The sequence below is a fragment of the Myotis davidii genome, unplaced genomic scaffold, assembly GCF_000327345.1.
Source record: "Myotis davidii unplaced genomic scaffold, ASM32734v1 scaffold179, whole genome shotgun sequence".
NCBI lineage: Eukaryota > Metazoa > Chordata > Mammalia > Chiroptera > Vespertilionidae > Myotis > Myotis davidii.
This window is the reverse complement of record NW_006291130.1, coordinates 528,079-547,542: the sequence shown is the minus strand read 5'-3', so window position 1 is coordinate 547,542 and position 19,464 is coordinate 528,079. Positions and strand designations below refer to the sequence as shown.

At 35.8% G+C, this 19,464-nt stretch overlaps 1 protein-coding gene across 1 annotated transcript in view; it reads right to left on the bottom strand.

The window, feature by feature from the left end:
- Positions 1-2,555: 2,555 nt before the first annotated feature.
- Positions 2,556-19,464, bottom strand: part of POT1 (protection of telomeres 1) — a 57,182-nt gene continuing 40,273 nt past the window's right edge. Inside the window, exons 11-15 of the mRNA XM_015564333.1 lie at positions 17,903-18,038; positions 10,332-10,420; positions 8,001-8,092; positions 5,907-6,012; positions 2,556-3,839 (exon numbers count right to left, since the gene is read on the bottom strand). Coding sequence (XP_015419819.1) covers positions 3,727-3,839; positions 5,907-6,012; positions 8,001-8,092; positions 10,332-10,420; positions 17,903-18,038 — 536 coding nt within the window. The 3' untranslated portion in view covers positions 2,556-3,726. The remainder of the gene's footprint in view (positions 3,840-5,906; positions 6,013-8,000; positions 8,093-10,331; positions 10,421-17,902; positions 18,039-19,464) is intronic.

Here is a 19,464-nt window from a genome sequence, read left to right as displayed (position 1 = left end):
TCCCCTACCTGGTGAAAGAAATAGACTTCCAAGTCCAGGAAGCGCAGAGAACCCCAAGGAAAAGGAATCCAAAGAGGACCACGCCAAGACACATTGTTGCAGAAATATATTTAGAGCATGGTGCTATTTTATGTATTTATAGTGATGCCATTTTTAAAACAATTTTTAAATTTATCTTTATTGTTGAAAGTATTACAGATATCCCTTTTGTTTATTTTTTCTCATTGACCCCTTTCATACTATACCCACCCCTCCCAAGCCTTCAGCACTCTATTGTCTGTATCCACAAGCTATGATTATATGCATATGTTCCCTGGTTAATGACTCCCCACCTTCTCTCTGAAATTCTGTCTGTTCCATGCTTCTATGTCCCTGGATCTATTTTGTTCATCAGTTTATATTGTTCATTACATTCCACATGAGTGGGGTCATGTGATACTTATCTTTCTCTTACTGGCTTATTTCACTTAGCATAATGCTCTCCAGGACCCTCCATGCTGTTGCAAATGATAAGTTATATTTTTACAGGTATATAGTATTCCATTGTGTAAATGTACCACAGCTTTTTTATCCACTCATCTGCTGATGGGCACTTTGACTGTTTCTAAATCTTACTGTAAATTGCACTACTATGAACATAGGGGTGCATATATACTTTGATTGGTGTTTCTGGTTTCTCAGGCTATATTCTTAGAAGTGGGATCACTGAGTCAAATGAAAGTTCCATTTTTAATATTTTGAAGAAACTCCATACTGTTTTCCACAGAGGCTGCTCCAGTCTGCATTCCCACCAGCAGTGCACAAGGGTTCCCTTTTCTCCACATCCTCACCAGCACTTGTTGATGGTAGCCATTTTGACAGGTGTGAGGTGACATGTCATTGTCATTTTAATTTTCATCTCTGGGATGATTAATGCCTTTGATCATTTTTTATGTCGCTTGGCCATCTGTATGTCCATTTTGGACAACTGTCTATGTAGGTCCTTTGCCCATTTTTTTTTTATTGGATTGTCTCCTTTTGTTAAGTTATATGAGTTCCTTATATATAACTTTTTTTTTTAATGGAAAACTATATACAAAACTGTGAAAAGTAGTTTCCTCTGGGGTACTAGTTAGAACAGCAATTAATTCGTTTACATATTTTATGTTGTTTTAAATTCTTATATTACTTTTATGAAAAATATTCTGGATGGAAGGAAAACTTGATGAAATGCATGGTCAAATTCAAACCCCTGAAATAACCTGAAGAATATAGCTTTCCCCCCAGACACCAAGGAAAGCTTCCAGAAAGTGCAGAGAATTGGCTGGATTGAGAATCACAAACTTCATAAACTCATGCTTTGACTCTGGAAACAGATGACGTGAGATTTTGGCCCACTCCTGTCATCTGCAAGTAGCTACAGCCCAGGATCTACCCTGAATCACAAAGCAGGGCAGCCACTGCCCCGTGATGTGGAGACTGCTTTCTCAGGTGGACAGGGATGTATTCAGCTTCCTTACTTCCATCCACACCAGTTTTTCTATATTCACTTAGAAACAACTGGATGTACAGCATGAGACCAGGAGTGAAAAAAAAAACAAAAAAACAGGAATGATGTATTGCATCTGGGAATGTGCAGCTTCCTCAACTAAAGCAGTGTGATGGGGGGAGGGGGAACACAGGAAGAGCCTGCAAGCAGTGCATATTTCATGATCATATCGAGATAAGAAGCATCGACTGCCTCAGATCTTCTAAGACAGGCAGGCTCTTCCCCATAAGAACAACCCAGGAGTGTCCACAACAATGGACGCTGCAGAGACTGAAACTGAGTTCGAGGCTGTACACACACTGCTTCCTTCACTTTGTCATTTTAAAACAAACAGGAAGACTTCACCAGTATTCACAGGGACAACACAAGGGACAGGGCTCAAATCCGGGCACAATGAACTACCATCTAGTTGTTGCTCCAGGAACAGAATTCTATTACTCCAGGTTCTTGACTAGCATAAGGCACACAGCACCACTGGGTAAGTACTAGTGTCGATGGGACTTGTCTTGCTCAAAACTGAAGTTAAAAAATAAAAATAAGGATGACAATATAGGGTGTCCAGGAAAAAGAAAACAAAAGAGAAATAGCCCATCATCATGAAGCATCAGTTTCCCCTCCTCACTTCAGAGAAGCACAGGTTGACACTAAGCCTGGGGCACCGTTGGCCCCTTCTCTAGACCTGGTGCTTCCCGAAGGCAGAGAAAATGTCTCTCTCCCCTTTGCAGCCCAAGCTTACCAGCAACACTGAAACTTATCTGTTCAAAATCCTCAAGTAGTGAACAGTGTAACCTTTGGAGAGTACTGACTAGCATTTAATGATTGTATGAACTTAGACAAGTTGGCTGATCAATCGAACCTCCATTTCTTTATCAGGAAAATGGGTTGTTGTAAAACTCCAATACATGTTAAGTGCTTAGCACAGTACGTGGTTTGTAGACAGTCCTAAATATGTTATACTGATATACCTGCTTTGATTCTTTGCTTCAAATCATGCCTGAGTTCAAATAGGGCAAACAAACAAAAGAGCTGAATTACGTGCATTTATTCACGATTGAACTAGAAAAATCTGTATCTGTCTTTAGCAAATAATATACATAAATGTACACATATATACAGATATATAGAGTAGTTTCATAAAACTGAATACTCATGATTTTATCTTTTCAGTTGTTTTAACATTATTTAATGAGTTGAGCAGTCTGTATCCACCCCCCCCACACACCCCGCCCCTTCTGTGTTTTAAAGATATCCCAATTGTTGGAATTTATCACATCTAAGAATTCCTGACAGTAATGATTGTGCTCATTATTCTTAGTAGCATACATGCATACATTGGCAGTTCACATAATACATGGTTAGTTTTAACTTTAAAGAAGGGATAGGTAAACACAGTAAAAAAAAAAAAAAAAGTACACCACATTCCCAGCACCCAGATACACTAAAGGTGAATCTGAACCACTTTCTAAAGTAGGGATGAAATAGAATGACTTCTAATATCATATACAGAAATAAGCAATCAAAGCATATCATTCTGGTCTAAAAAATGAATTTATCCTAAATTGGTCAATATCAGCACCCAAAGAAAACAATTCTACCACTTTCACTTAAAGTAAACCCCTCTTTAAAGTACACTGTGGCTCATTTGAAGAAGCATTTTTTTTGAGGGGTATTGGTTTAAGCAGATCCCTTTGTACAAAACTAAAGCAAAGCAGAACCACTATCCACTACATCCTTGAACTCAGTCAAAGCTCAGACTTAAGGCCAGGGTCTCTTCTAATCCCATAACCATGCTAAACACACTGCTGACCTAAAGACCTAGGCAAGGAAAGCAGCTCAACCAGGGACAGGGGATGGCAGAGAAATCAGTGGCAAAACCAACGGGAAAGTGACTTTAATGCAGGAACAAACAGCTTCTCTGAAAGGTCTACGAAGAGTAAGCGAAAGTCTTTATTTATTCATTGTCTCTCTTTCTTTTATAACCTGAGCAGCCATCATACTGGATATTTCTGAGTAACAGGAACATTTTCAACTTACAAGGTGTTAAGATAACACAATGTCTATTTTTTTAAATTAAATAGTGGTTACAATGGAAAATAAACTACTGAGCTAAAGCTTTTACATGTTGATAGCAATCTCATAGAAAATAATAATGTTTTTAAAATTACAATATTTTACATATGCCAGGTTGAATGTCAATATTAGATAACATCATCTGCAACTGTGGTGTCAAAAATCTGATAGCAAATTTGCTGCTCCGTTCCACTTGTGACATTATACGATTTGATGAAGCATTCCAACCACGGATATGTATCTACAAATCCAAAAGAAAATGTTACTTACCCATTAAAATTAAACAAATAACTCTGGCATACCTAAGCCTAATGCTTAGCTAGAAAAATTAACATACTTAATTTGAAGATAGAAAAGTAAATAAATATACTTATCAAATGTAATGCTATCTACTCTTCCAAATTGCACACTGGATTCATGTTATTATTTTACGGTGATTCTGACTAATTTGAACTTTTTTCTAACAACAGGAAAAAGTAATGTGGGATTTTCAGGATGTTTGATAGTGAATGTTATAAACTACCTCATTCTGAATTTTTATTCCTTTCTTTCCTGCTAATTTCTTACTAATCTCCAGTTTTTTTTATTTATTTATTTATTTATCTATCTATCTATCATCTATCTATCTATCTATCTATCTATCTATCTATCCTCTTGGTTGATTGCAAAGAAAAGAAATGGATTGATCCTGAATTTCTGGAATCATTTGAACACCTTACATTTATCAAGGTAAAACTACATGTACCAAGTACCGATTCAAGGCAAAGCTGGCAGCCATCGATGCCATTTCTAAGCTTTGGTTATGACCACAGTAAGTGTATTTATAACATCTAGAAAAGATTCTGATGGTTTCTTCAAATTTGAATTTAAAAGAAATTTAATCTAGTCCTCAATATTGGCAAGTGTCAAGAAGGACAGGAACTATAAATAGGTAAAATATTATTGAAAAGCAATTTTGAAGTTATGTATCAAAAGTCTACCTGACCTGTGCTTTTTGATATGACAGTTTTATTTCCAGAAATCTATCCAAAAGAATCTAAATAACCAACAAAAATTAAAACTGCCACCAAATAAAAGCATGTAAGTTAAACTTTGTTACAAATGTATAAAAAACTATCTTTGTAGAATTGCTATAAAATGTATAGACTGACCAGGGTAAAATAAAGCCTGATTAAAAATAACCTATAAGCCCAGCCAGTGTGGCTCAGGGGTTGAGTGCTGAATCAGGAGTCATGGTTTGGTTCCTACTGAGGGCATGTGCCTGGGTTGTGGGCTCAATCCCCAATAGGGGCTGTGCAGGAGGCAGCTGATCAATGATTATCTCTCATCATTGATGTTTCTATCATTCTCTCCCTTTCCCTTCCTCTCTGAAATCAATAAACATATATATTTTTTAAAAAGCTATACAAGTTAAATGAACAGTTAAATCTATAGCTGGTAAAATTTGTTACTGATGGAAAATTATTAGAAGGGTCAAACTGTCTTAATATGATTTAGATCTGCAAGTTTCGATGTAAATACAGATACTGGCCACAAAAGAAATACTGAGTAGCTTTCGGTATAGTAATCTATACCATTTGACCTGAAGATTTGGTTGATGAATCAAATGTTAAATCAAAAGCAACTAAAGCTGCTAAAAATAATTAGTAAAATAAAAAACTGTAAAATCTGAAAATAGTTAATACTGAATAGAAAATTCATCAATTAATTAAACTGGCTAAATGGAGTTTGTTACAGAAAATGTTTCTTATAAAAGTTTCCTCCCTGTTAATATAATTTCAAATAAAATATTTGTATGTATAAACAGAGTGTCAAATTTCCTTTGATCAAAACTGCCTCCCCTTTATTGTATTTCAAAATATTTAAAAAACCTTTTCATTTCAGGAACTATGATTCATTATCTATTTTTTTAAAAATATATTTTATTGATTTTTTACAGAGAGAAAGGGAGAGGGATAGAGTTAGAAACATTGATGAGAGAGAAACATTGATCAGCTGCCTCCTGCACACCCCCTACTGGGAATGTGCCTGCAACCAAGGTACAAGACCTTGACCGAATCGAACCTGGACCCTTCAGTCCGCAGGTGGACTCTCTATCCACTGAGCCAAATCGGTCAGGGTGATTCATACCTATTTTATACCTGCCACCGTCTTCATCAAAAGGTAGATCATACAGTCATCAAGCACTACTTAGTAATTTATTTGGATTCACATTTCAAAGTTTGCATACCTCTAAAAGTTCATAATTTAGATATATGCTGGTGCTATTTTTTTTAAAAAAGAATGAATGGCAAATACTATGGCTTACCAATTTTTTTTCCTGGAGGGCAAAGCATATTCATGATCATATCCATACTTTCCTGAAGGTAATCATTGGTTAGGATTTCTGATGCTGGAATATGGAAGAATTTGTCCTTAAAAATTATAGAAGAAAAAGGAAATGATATTAATCTTTAATTTATGTTATAATTAATATAAAAGGGGAGGGCAAAGGTAGGTTTAAATTTGTACTGACATTCTTTTGAGTTAATAAAGCTATTGTAATAATCATAATCCTGCATACCTTTTTGCATAGGAACTGTAAACCTACTTTTGCCCACCCCTGTATTTTAATACTATCTAATTAAAATAATCTAGACCAGCGGTTTTCAACCTGTGGGTTGCGACCCCTTTGGGGGTTGAACGAACCTTTCACAGGGATTGCCTAAGACCATCGGAAAACACATATACAATTACATATTGTTTACAGTAGCAAAATTACAGTTATGAAGTAACAACGAAAATAATTTTATGGTTGGGGGTCACCACAACATGAGGAACTATATTAAAGGGTCGCGGCATTAGGAAGGTTGAGAACCACTGATCTAGACTAAGTCACTCTATCAAAATTCCAGAATTCATAAATGACAGTGCTAGTCTGAACTCTAAAATCTGATTTACTTTAATAACAGATTTGAGATATACAATTGAGTTAAATGGCTCTGACTTAATAATAATCAGAAAACAGGGAGGCTTACTATTCGCTTCATTAACACATATATTGAGTGCCTACAATGTGTAAATATTAAGTTTAAGAGTAAAACATATTTATTTAATTTTTTCCTCTTCTACTAGAATGTGAAGAGGAAAGGGATTTTGCTTGCCTTCCTCACTGCTATGTCTTTACCACAAAAAATAGTACCTGGCACATAGAAGATGCTCATTAAACATTCAGTTAATAAATGGATACATGAATTGTTTAGGCAGGAGAAAATTCTCAACCTTACCCGATTCTTTCAATGTGTGTAATAAAAAAATGTTACCAGCCTCTCCCTTGGCTTCTGGGAGGTAATCTGTAAACCCGTGGATGTCATGCCTGCTGGGAGTGCCCTTGTTTGCCTGGGGACACTGGATAGTCTAACAATGAGAGTTTGTGTCATGTAGTATTAGCTTGACCACTGTGGGGTCTGGAGACTGAGATCAGTCATGTGTACATTCAACCATGACTACGTGACAGGACTCCAGCAAAAGCTCTGGACACTAAGGCCCAGTGGAGCTTCTCTGGTTGGCAATACTCCATAGGTACCCTTACACGTTGTTGCGAGAAAGTCACTCTGTCTGCTTTCTTCTACAACACGAAAGAGGGCAAATGAAAGTTCCACATTTGAAACTTCCTTGGATTCTGACCTATGCACCTCTTTCCTTGGATGATTTTAATCTGCATTTTTTTTAGTTGTAATAAACTATAATGGTGAATAAAACTAATAAGCAAAATAAAGAGACTCAAAGATAGCATGGGGTGGGGGTGGGAGTGCGGCTGGGTATGGAGTGTGGAGAGATTGAGCAAAAAAGAAAAAAAAAGGTGGATAAGGGAAAAAAATAGCTTTCAGTCAATTCTGTGGGTCTTTTCTAGTGAATTGTCAAAACTAATGGTGGTCTTGGGGACCTCTAACCTGCGTCGGAGGCTGGTCTTGGAAATCCCCAAACTTGGAACTGCTGCTGGGAAGGAGGGTGGTCTTGTGGAAAGCTCCCTAGCTTCACCCACGTCACTATCTCCCTACCAACGCAATTGTGTTCCCTCTAATAGGAAATGAGGAGGCTTTAGAAGCCTAGTGAAATGCTGATGGTTAATGCTTAGAGGGCATGTTTATACAATGCCTTTGACTCCTGGAACAGATTTCTGGGTGGTATAAAAAATAACTCTCCTAAAATTCCTATTCCTCAATTTTTCATTATTTGGACATTAAGATTTATAGTGTAATATCAAAAGAGAGAGAAACACATAGACAATTTAAGATCTATGCACTATTTTTTTCTACATTGCCTTAAATCTTGTTAGTAATAAAGCAGGTATGAATAAATATATTAAAATTCAAAAAAATATTATTTTTAGTTAGAAATATCTTCACCACCTGTTACTTACAGAATCCATGAGGTAAGCTTCCAATACTCCTGTCCCATCATCAAGAGTGAATGTCATCACAAACACATGTTGAAGGGGTACAATACCCAATACTAGTGAAGGGAAAAATAGATTACATGATATGAATTTGCTTTCGGATAGTATGTACCTGTTAATTTTGTTCACTAAAATAATTTAAAAGAGAAAGAAAAACATATATATACTATATCTTTTTGTTCTCCAACATATCTTTTTGTAATACCAACATACTAAGTTCATTTTAGCAGGTTCATTTTGGAACATTACAATATACCTATATAGAGGCAATGGCTTATAAACAACTGTATCTTTTTGATTAAATATTAATATATCTTTAAAATGAGTTGATCTTGATAGAAAATATAAAAACGGATTAATAAAATATAATTTATTACATGTTAACCTTATGAAAGACAAAAATAAAATACGAGAATGCTCTGAAAAATAGCATGCAGTTCAATATTTATGATTATGTAACATGTCTCTCCCCTCTGTACTATAGGCATAGGGATCACTTATGTTTTAAGAGACATCATCAGGTGAATGGACAAAAATATCAGAATCTGAGATTTAATAATTTAGTAAGATGAAGAAAAAGGAAGAAATTAATGAGATAATAAATCATATGAAAATTTACAAGTTAAATGCACATCTTTGTGTTTGGAAATGGGAGACATTCAGTATGTTTACAGAATGGAATAAATAGAATTAATTAGGGGCAACTAAGAAGAACAAATTAGGGCACACAGTTGTGACAGTGATTGTTAAAACAGAGAATTGACTTTTAGGATTTAAGGGGTCTCAATAGGTTAACACTGTGAGCTAAAACCAAGAAATATGAACACAAAACCTACTTTGAGGGACCATACAAACAAACAGACAACTGCGTTAAGAATAGGATAGGAAGACCATGCTGTCTGGACAGAAGTTCATGTGAAAGTAACCTGGAATTTCACTGGACCACAAACAAAATAAGAGATTCCAGTATCATACAGCTGAATTAAAAGAAAAGGAAAACAAAACCAAGTATACAAATATAAAAAACAAATTAATATAAAAATTAATATCAACACAGTAAGTTCTTAGCAACATTATCAACAGGTTCTTGGAACTATGGCAAAACAACATATAACAAAACCAATTTTACTAGAGGCTAATTGATATAAACAAGAGTTAAGTTCCTAAGGCATCTCCTCAATGTTACAAGGAAATGACAATGAACAAAACGATGTTATTCAAGAACCTGCTGTACAATGAAATTTTCCAGCCAGTAGAGAAGCAAAGTGTCCAATTTAAGGGAAATACAAGTTTTGTTTTTTATTCTGAATTGGCCAGTATCTGCAGCCCTATTTTCAGCTTTGAATGGTAAACTTGGAGGAGAGCATTGGCAAAGTGAAATGTTTACTGAGGAGGAGAAATAAAATACAAAGGAAAGTGGGAAAGTACCAAAGGAAGTGAGATGCTTGCTTGGAGAAATAGACTAAATGAAGGCTCAATAGATATTTTCAAATGTACAAAGTCTGTTGCTCTTTGGAAGAAGGAATAGGTATCCTCTAATTCTAGTAAATAGAATGTGGCCCAGGTTAAAGTCATAGGTAGGCACATTTTGCTTCACTATCAAAAACTGCCTAAAAATTAAGGGAATATGTTGCCTTGCAGTGTAATGAGTGCCCTGTCACTGAAAGAGTTTTAAGCCAAGGCTAGGCAACCATAATTAAACATGTGAAATAAAAAGATAATTGTTCCAGCTAAGGACTTGTATTGGGCAAAAAGTTGTAATAGCTATCTCGAAAACTCTTTTAAATTCAAGGTACTGCTCTAACCGGTTTGGCTCAGTGGATAGAGTGTCGGCCTGGGGACTGAAGAGTCCCAGGTTTGATTCCGGTCAAGGGCAGGTACCTTGGTTGCGGGCACATCCCCAGTGCGGGTGTGCATGAGGCAGCTGATCGATGTTCCTCTCTCATCGATGCTTCTAACTCTCTATCCCTCTCCCTTCTTCTCTGTAAAAAAATCAATAAAATATATTTTAAAAAATTCAAGGTACTATGAGCTGGAGAGATTTTTCAGAAGCTGTATTTGTGATTAATGATTAATACTAAAACAAATTACTGAACATTAAAATAAGAGTAAAAATTAAAAGATAATGGCAGATGCTTGAAAGTTAAGTTTCCAAATATTTTAAGCATTTACTTTATACTTTTATTACAATCACTTTGCTCTGGTTTTACTATATCCACAAGTACTGAAATATGATCAGTGAGATCACCTGACACAAAGACAGTAAAAGTTGAAGGACAAAGAAATTTAGCTAACCTTCTGCCACAGAAGAGGGAATCCATGATGTTTTATCATCCAGATTATTTAGATTTTGTATTGGTCTCAAACTAGAACACGTTTTACATCTGAAATTAATAAAACAAAAACAAACATTTTAAAATAACTTATATTACTTATTATAACTCATTTAATATTATAACTTACTTTTGCTATTCGACTATGCACATTTTAAAAAACAAATTAAAAAAATAGTATTGTCGCTCCTATATTGTGCATATTGCAATCAGAATTATTTTAATAGGCTTTTAACAGAAGCAATCAAAAAGAAAGTATAGTTCAGAATAAACCAATACATTGAGAATAAGAGAGAGGTTTCAAGTCCAGATTATTAATTAATTTGGCTAATTGCCTTATTTGGTAAAACAAAAATGTTTAAACAATCTTTACAAACTTTCATTTTATGGCTCTGTGAACAATAAATAATAGCCAAGGTCTTAATATGAGCAAAATATTGTGACTACAGAAGGCTGTATTAGCAACATTTGGGTATTATATTCAGTAAGTACATATTTAGAGGTTTATAGTTTGTGATGCCTAATACTATAGTTATTCTTCATAATATAAATCAATTTAAACCTATATAATATTCTAAAATTATACATTATTTAGTATAGGTATTTTGATTAACTTATATACAATATATTTAAAGTGACTTTTTAAACATAACATACTTTTTAGATGATAAAATATGTATTTAAATGAAAACATAAAACTCAATATTCAAGAGGTTCATGCAGACTCCTTTTTATTTGCAAGCTGGGGGAAAATGGAGGGTTAACTATAACAAGTATTATCACCTCCCACCCTTCAAACAAATCTGTTTTATGTGTGTGTTTTTTTAACAGAAAAAGGCAATTGAAAGAAATATTATTGCCTTAAAAATGGCAATATTAACTTTAGACATTGATAAAGCAAGTATACAAATAAATTAGCATGCAAAGGAAAAATTAAGGGTAACAAACAAAAATTAAATACAGAATTCATTACTTCTAACATAGTGAAAGAGAAAAAAGGAGAAAATTAAGAACATTTTTTATAAATCAATTCCAAAGAATACTGAAGAAAAATAAGTAAAATAATAACAAAAATAAGAGAACAGTAATAGTATAGGTGAAAAACAACATAAAGTGTAGAAGACCTAATTAAATAAAAAACTAACATTTTAAAATCATCTATTTAAAAATAACTAAAATTTACTTGTAACTATTTATTCATGAGACCTACTAAAGGATAACAACAAAGGAACGTGAAAGCAGAGAGGGAATAAGACACTAAGCAATTCCGAACTGAAAAAAATCCGGATACAATAATAAAAATATAATAAAACCCCCAAACTTTAGGGCAATCATGACTTATTGCCCTAAGGTTTGGGGGTTTTATTATATTTTTATTATTGTACTAGTGGCCCGGTGCACAAAATTCGTGCACATTAAAAGGGAATTAATTAGAGGAAATATTTTAATATTGCTATTTGCCCTTTTTCTATAATAGAAGTGTGAGAGATGAAAGCAAATTAGTAAAATGTATGTGAAAATCTTCCTCCTGTCAGAGTCTGGGGCACACCACGGGACCCAGAGTCAAGTACTTGCCCACCTGCATGCACCTCAAAATTGCGCGAGTCCCAGACCCAGCCAGCCCAAACAGGTCAAGCCCCGCTGGGTGGGAGGCGCAGCCTCAAGGCCCCCGTCAAGCCCTGCTGGACAGGGGGCGCAGCCTCAGGTCCCCGAGCCTGGTGCCAGGCAGGGGGCGGGGTCTGAGGTCCCCCTTCAAGTCCTGCCAACTGGGGGGGCACAGCCTCAGGTCCCCTAGCCTGGTGCCGGGCGGGGAGTGCGGCCTGAGGTCCCCTGTCAAGCCCCACCAAGTGGGGTGCGCAGCCTCAGGTCCCTGCTGATCGCTCATTATGGCTCATTACAGGAACCCAGCCTCCACTGTGGGTGCAGCCATCTTGTGTTACGTGAACCCTGCTTCTGCTGTGGGCACAGCCATCTTTGTGATGGTGTGATGGTCAATTTGCATATTACTTCTTTATTATATAGGATCAGGATATACCAAACAATGAATTCACCAGAAGTTTAAACACTGAACCTGAATGAACCAGGAAGGTCTCAAATACCTAAAGCACACATTGACAGAATAAAAGGTCACAAACCCACAATCACAGCGTATGTTAAGCACACTCTCTAAGAAGTGATTAAACAGATAAAATTACAATGGAAAAATAACACAGTTTTGAATATGATTAGCAAGTCTGTCTAGTGAACATGAGTAAACACTAAACACAACAATTAAAGAATACAAATTCTTTAAAAGTCTATGTAATATATTCTAAATCTGAATGGACATATACTAGGGTAACGCAAAGCTAAACAAATCTTAAAAAAATCATGAAATGCATCATACTATTTGGTTAAAAAGTCATCTAACCAAAATACAAACAAAAACAAGGCACCTGAAATGTGTGTGTTAAAATTTTTTAAAGAATTCATGGGCCAAAAATATCATAATGGGAATTATGAAACATTTAGCAGTGACAAGAAAAACACTACTTATGAATCTTGGGTTAAAGCAATGGCTATTATTTTTCTAGGAGAAAATTACAGACTTAAATATAAATATTAAAAAATACATTAGAATTAATGAATTGAGGTAACTGTTCAATTAAAAGCATTTGAAAAAAACAAGGAAACCTAATGAAAGGAAGAAAATAAAGAAAAGAATAATAAAAAATAATAGAGAGCAACAACAAAAACAAGAGCTTGTTCTTTTGGCAAGAAAGGCCAAGAAAAAAAAAGGTGCAAATAATATGAAATGAATTAAAGAATGGGCAAAGTGGATATTTAAAAATTATCAGAAAGTACTATGAACAATTGCACGTCAATAAATTTATACTTTAAAAATAAATGAATACTTCTCTAGAAAACTTTTATTAATAAAATAGATTCATTAAGAAACAGAAATCCTTAAAAGATGTGTAACTGTTGAAGAAACTCAAGCATTAGTTTAAATTCTTTGAAAACGCATTGGATCCAGAAATCAAAGTAAAAATTTATAAAGCCATTAAGGTTTTGACAACCATTTTGGTAAACATGACTATATTTATATTTTAAAAATTTGTAAAACAAAAGAAACCAGAGCTTAAAAGGTACAAGACAGACTAGAAGTTTCTTGAAGTAATTAACTGACAAAAGATTAGTATCTCTTACATAAAAATAATTCTAAAATCAGTTAAACACACAACCAAAACAGAGACTAGTAACTCAAAAGGAAAACAGGTAAAAGATGTAAATATGGAATTCAAAGAATAGAAAACTGAATAGCCAGTAAAAATGAGGGCTGTTTACACTCACTAGTCACCTAGGAAATCCAAATAATAATAACATAGATAAGTAACATTTGATGCTCATCAGTATAACAAAATATCAAGTTAGACCAACACTAAGTGTTAGAGAAAACCTGGGAGAAAGTGAACGTTTTACACACCACTGAGAGGACCATAAAATTTTACTATTATTCAAAGAACAATCTGGTACCTTCTACTAAAGCAGAAAATATGCATACTACTAATTCCAATTCTAGTTAAATTTTCTGGCAAGAACTACAGTAGGAAATTTATTTCATATCATGACGCAGAATACAACATACATGCACAATTGAAACAAAGGTTTAGAAAACAATACTGAATCTTACTATATAAAAAAGGTCTTTGTTATCTTTCTGACTTACTCCATTTTATACCAGACCACACCATACCATTATACCACATCATGTCATTTACAAAAGAAATGCTGACCATCAACAAATGACAAGTGCTGGCGAGGACAGGGAGTAAAGGGAACCCTAGTACACTGTTGGTGGGACTGCAGACTGGTGCAGCCATTATGGAAAACAGTATGGAGTTTCCTCAAAAAATTAAACATGGAACTATCATTTGACCCAGTGATCCCATTTCTAGGAATATATACTAAGAAATTCGAAATAGCAATCAGAAAGAATGTATGCACCCTTATGTTTATAGCAGGGCAATTTACAATAGATAAGATCTGGAAACAGCCCAAGTGCCCATCAGTAGACAAGTGGATAAAAAAAGCTTTGGTACCTTTACACCATGGAATACTATGCAGCAGTAAAAAGAAGGATCTCTGGCCCTTTGAAATAGCATGGAGGGACCTGTAGAGTATTATGCTAAGCGAAATCAGCCAGTCAGAGAAAGATAAGTATCAGATGATCTCACTCATATGTGGAATTTAATGAACAAAATAGATCCAGAGACAAAGAAGCATGGAACAGACTGCCAAATCTCAGTGAGAAGGTGGAGCTTAGGTGGGTGGTTGGGAAGAGATTAACCAAAGAATTTGTATGCACATAGGCATAACCCATGGACACAGACAATAGGGTTGTGAAGGCCTGGGGAAGGGGGTGAGGCAGGCTAGAAGGGGTCAATGGGGGGAAAAAAGGGGAACATATGTAATACAGTGGGGCCTTGACTTACAAGTTTAATTCGTTCTGTGATGGAGCTCGTAACTCAAATTACTCGTATGTCAAATCAAAAAGTGAATGAGTGAGACACGTGATGTTGGGCTGATGTTGTGGCGTTCACTGTGACATTTGCTGCACCAACTAGCGGTGGGGTATCTGAAGCTGGCTCATAACCTGAATTTTAACTCGCAACTCAAAGCAAAAAATCGGCCGAGAGACAGCTCGTATCTCGAGAAACTCGTTAGTCGGGACACTCGTAAGTCAAAGCCCCACTGTACTTTCAACTATAAAGATTTTTAAAAAAAGAAATGTTGGGCATGATCCAACTGATACTATGACAAAGGAAATATGCAAAAAATATATAAAAGAACTTCACTTAACATTTCTGTAAATGTAATACATGATAATAACATATACCTATTAATAGGAAATGGATTAATAAACCATAATATATCCCATATGAAATAAATTACCACATAGATATTAAAATAATACTAAATCTACATGCATCTATATGGATAAATCTTTCAATATTGAATGGGGGAAAAAAACAAGTTGCAAAAGGACAGGTATAGTATGAAACAATTTACATGAATTTTAAAAGCAAAATAATATGCTTATTTCTTACATGTTCACACATATATTACACTAAGAGAATAAAAACATTGCTGAGAAGAACTGACTCCCAAGTTTGGGAAAGTAGTTACTTCTGATAAGGAAAGGGAAGGAGAAGACCTAAAAAATAAGTTAAGGCATTTAGATTTCTAAGTGGAGGATACATAACTGTTTATGAAATAATTCTTGATATTTTTCTGTAGTTAAAATTATTTTCTCAAAATTAAAAAGTCAATAAGAAGATATATTGGCTTTGGCTGATATCAAAGTAATGTAAAGTCTAAAAATGTCTTAAAAGTTGGAATTTGAGCATAATTTCCCAGTTTATGCTGAAAATGGGAGAATATTGAAAGCCTTAACAGCACCTTTTATTTTAGAGCTAGAGGCCCGGTGCACAAAAATTTGTGCACTCGGGGGGTCCCTCAGCCCAGCCTGTGCCCTCTCGCAGTCTGGGACCCCTCGGGGGATGTCCATCTGCTGGCTTAGGCCCGCTCCCTGGGGGAATGGGCCTAAGCTGGCAGTCAGACATCCCTCTGGCAGCCCAGGAGCAGGCCTAAGCTGCAGTCAGACATCCTTAGCACTGCTGAGGAGGCAGGAGAGGCTCCTACCCCCATGCTGTGCTGGCAGCCGTCAGCCTGGCTTGTGGCTGAAAAGAGCTCCCCTGTGGGAGTGCATTAACCACAAGGGGCAGCTTCTGCATTGAGCGTCTGCCCTCTGGTGGTCAGTGTGTGTCATAGTGACCAGTCATTCCCATATCTGGGGTTTGTTTAGCTTCTATAACTGAAACGTAGTTGCTTTCGGAGCTCAGTGCCGGCCGTGGCAGGAGGGGAACCTTGGCTTCCTCCATCGCCGGGGCAACCAAGCCTCATGTTCGCTTCAGCTGCGTGGCTGCCAGCCGCCATCTTGGTTGGCAGTTAATTTGCATATCACCCTGATTAGCCAATGGGCAGCATATCGGAGGTACGGTTAATTACCCTATTTGTCTTTTATTAGATAGGATAGGATTCTAGTAAGTGAAGGATAGTCCAAAGCTTAATAACTAATATTGTTTTTTCTGGTTCAAGACTGGCCAAAGTGACTGATACTAGGAAGTATATTGGAAGAGAGGAAGAGGAGAGAAAGTGCAAACAAATGAGGATGGGCATGTAAAAAAGAGAAGGCCCATGTTAGTGACTTATTAAAAAGGAACAAACAGCCCTAGCTGGTTTGGCTCAGTGAATAGAGCATCGACCCAGGTTCAATTCTGGTCAAGGGCACATGCCCAAGTTGCAGGCTTGATCCCCAGTAGGGGACATGCAGCCAATCAATGATTCTCTCTCATCGATGATGTTTCTATCTCTCCCTTTTCCTTCCTCTCTGAAATCAATACAAATATATTTATTAAAAAAAGAAACAATATATTTGACAAACTTTATTTATTATTATGTTTTAAATCCTTACCCAAGGACATGCTTAGAAAGTGGGAGAAAGAGGAAGAGAGAGAGAGAGAGGAAAAGAGGGAGAGGGAGAAACATCAATGTGAGAGAGAAACATCAATCCGTTGCCTTCTGCACGTGCACCGGCAACCTTTTGGTGGTGCACAGAACAATGCTCAACCAGCCACTCTGGCTGGGCAATAAAGTTTTAGTTTTGAACTAATTGCTGGATAAATTTTGATGAGCTTGACTCTGAAGTCATGAGTTCAATGAGATATAATTAAAAACACAGGGCACATCAGAGTTAAAGCTACAACCCAGGGCTTTAACTCAGTGGCACACTAGTTTCAACTTATACCTAAAGTTTGATATTTTGTATATGGAACAGAACCCTGGGCAATCTCCACATGCCTACCAATGACTTCAACAGTCACAATCATAGTGATAACGTGATTGCAGGATGCAGTTTTCAGATGAAATCAAGATTTTCATATTATACCAATGAACAACAGCTACAAATATAGGAGCATGCAAGGGGGAGGGCTGGTATAGGATGTATTCTATAATTCAAGGTTTCTCAAAGCAGAGCACTTCAAGACGATTGTTTCATCAAGTGAAGGAAAGGAGATGTTATCCCCACTACTTCCTTCCAAAGGTAAAAATCTATTTCTAGTTCCTAATGTACTCTGATATGTTCCAATTACTCAGTGGCAACTAATCTGTAACTTTGTGCCACAGAAATTCTGGAATTCAATCACTTAACATTGACGAGGCTGCAGCTCTGAACCTTTCTCTGTAAGTAGTTAAATCCTTGTGAAAGCAAACAAATGGTAATTACTCTCTGGGTAGCTATACATCTAGCACATTGTAGGCACTCAATATATATGCTATCAAAACAGTAAATATATATGAAAAATCTAGTACATATAAATTGGTACTCAATAAGTATCCACCGACTATACAGAAACAAGTGGGTAAAATAATAACAGTAAAAATTACTCTTATTTTTAATTTATAAAGTTCCCAGAACTAAAAACATACCCGTAGTGATGTATTTTTCCTTGGATAAGGAATGGTACTGAAAGGTCAAGCAGTTCCAGGTCTTCATGGCCAGATTTCACAGGGATTACACTATGAAACTTGTCTGCCAGTTTGTAGATTTCACTAAGTGTACCTCCTATTAAGAGAATAAAAAAACCCTTCAAGTAGCACAAATATAATGTAGGCAAAATGTAAGGTATAATAAAAGAGAAAAAGACAAAGCCATGAATTTAGAGATTTAATACATTTATACATTCATTCTGAAAAATGTTTTGTAAACAGGTTCCTGCACAGAAACCACTGAACAGAAAATGCTGAGACTTGAGCAAAATACAAGGCTTGTGAAATTTTAATCATCTGCTTAAATGTATACAAGTTGCTCCTATGCCAGGAACACTTGGTTTCAAAGAATCAAAAGAATAAAATTAAAAGCCAAAGTACACAGGATTCTCATTACTAAATTTTCTATTACTACTAATGTCTGGCAAGTTCAATCCTGAGTTTGAGATAACTCTTTTAACTTTCAGGTCAACATTAAGTACAGATGCATAGTCCATGTAATGTGAATTCATGTACTATTATAGTGTTGGTTCATTTTTCCTGGAAAACCATCTCAATTACCTCAATTCTATGACAGGGTGAGCATTAAAACCATCACGCTGGCTGAGAAGAAACAGTATGCCCAATGGTGCACCATTATTACAAGGCAGTATTTTCGGGGGAAAACCCACACCTCTTGGTACCTTTTCTGGTGTACTTTTTACTTAGATTGATAATTGTTCCTCTTTAGGGAAAAAGAATATGATTTATAAAAATACTTTGGTGTATTTCCTAAAATCTGTATAAAATTTGGAACATTAAAATTCAGTTGTGATGGGAAGCATTTCTAGCATAGCCGACTAAGGATGTCCAAAAATACACTTCTCCATAAAGACAAAATGAACACTGGCAAAACTGTCAAATGCAATTCTTCCAGAGCTCTAGAAATTAATGCAAAGCTCGCAACAATGCAAGGATAAACTTTCTCCCTATCCCCCTGTCTGCAGCTCCATGGGAGCTGGAAACCACAGCTCTGCCAGGTCACACTGCAGTTAAGTCCTAGCCTTGGGGTAGGCAGGGTTACAATACTCAGAAACACAATAAAATAAAAACATTATATTTTGATGAAACCCTTTCATATTTTAAAGTGCTTTCAACATACACTTTAAATCTTTGTAAGGTAAAGTGTTATTGCTTTGAATTACTTATTTATTTAATAAATATTTACTGAGAGCCAGTTATATGCCAGGCATTCTATGCCAGGTGCTGAAGGTACATAGATTAAAATAAACATGTATCCTGTCCTTAGGGAGCTTACATTCTAATAAGAAAAAACTTCTATGAACAGTCAGATAAAACACAAATATAATACAAGAAGAAAAGTGCTCTACTGGAAATACAAGCAGCATGTTATAAAAACCACTCAAATCTGTCTGGTCAATCAGAAAAAGACCTTCAAATGTATAGGTGCTCATTAAATACTAGAGGCCCGGTGCACAAAAATTTGTGTACTGGCGGGGGGA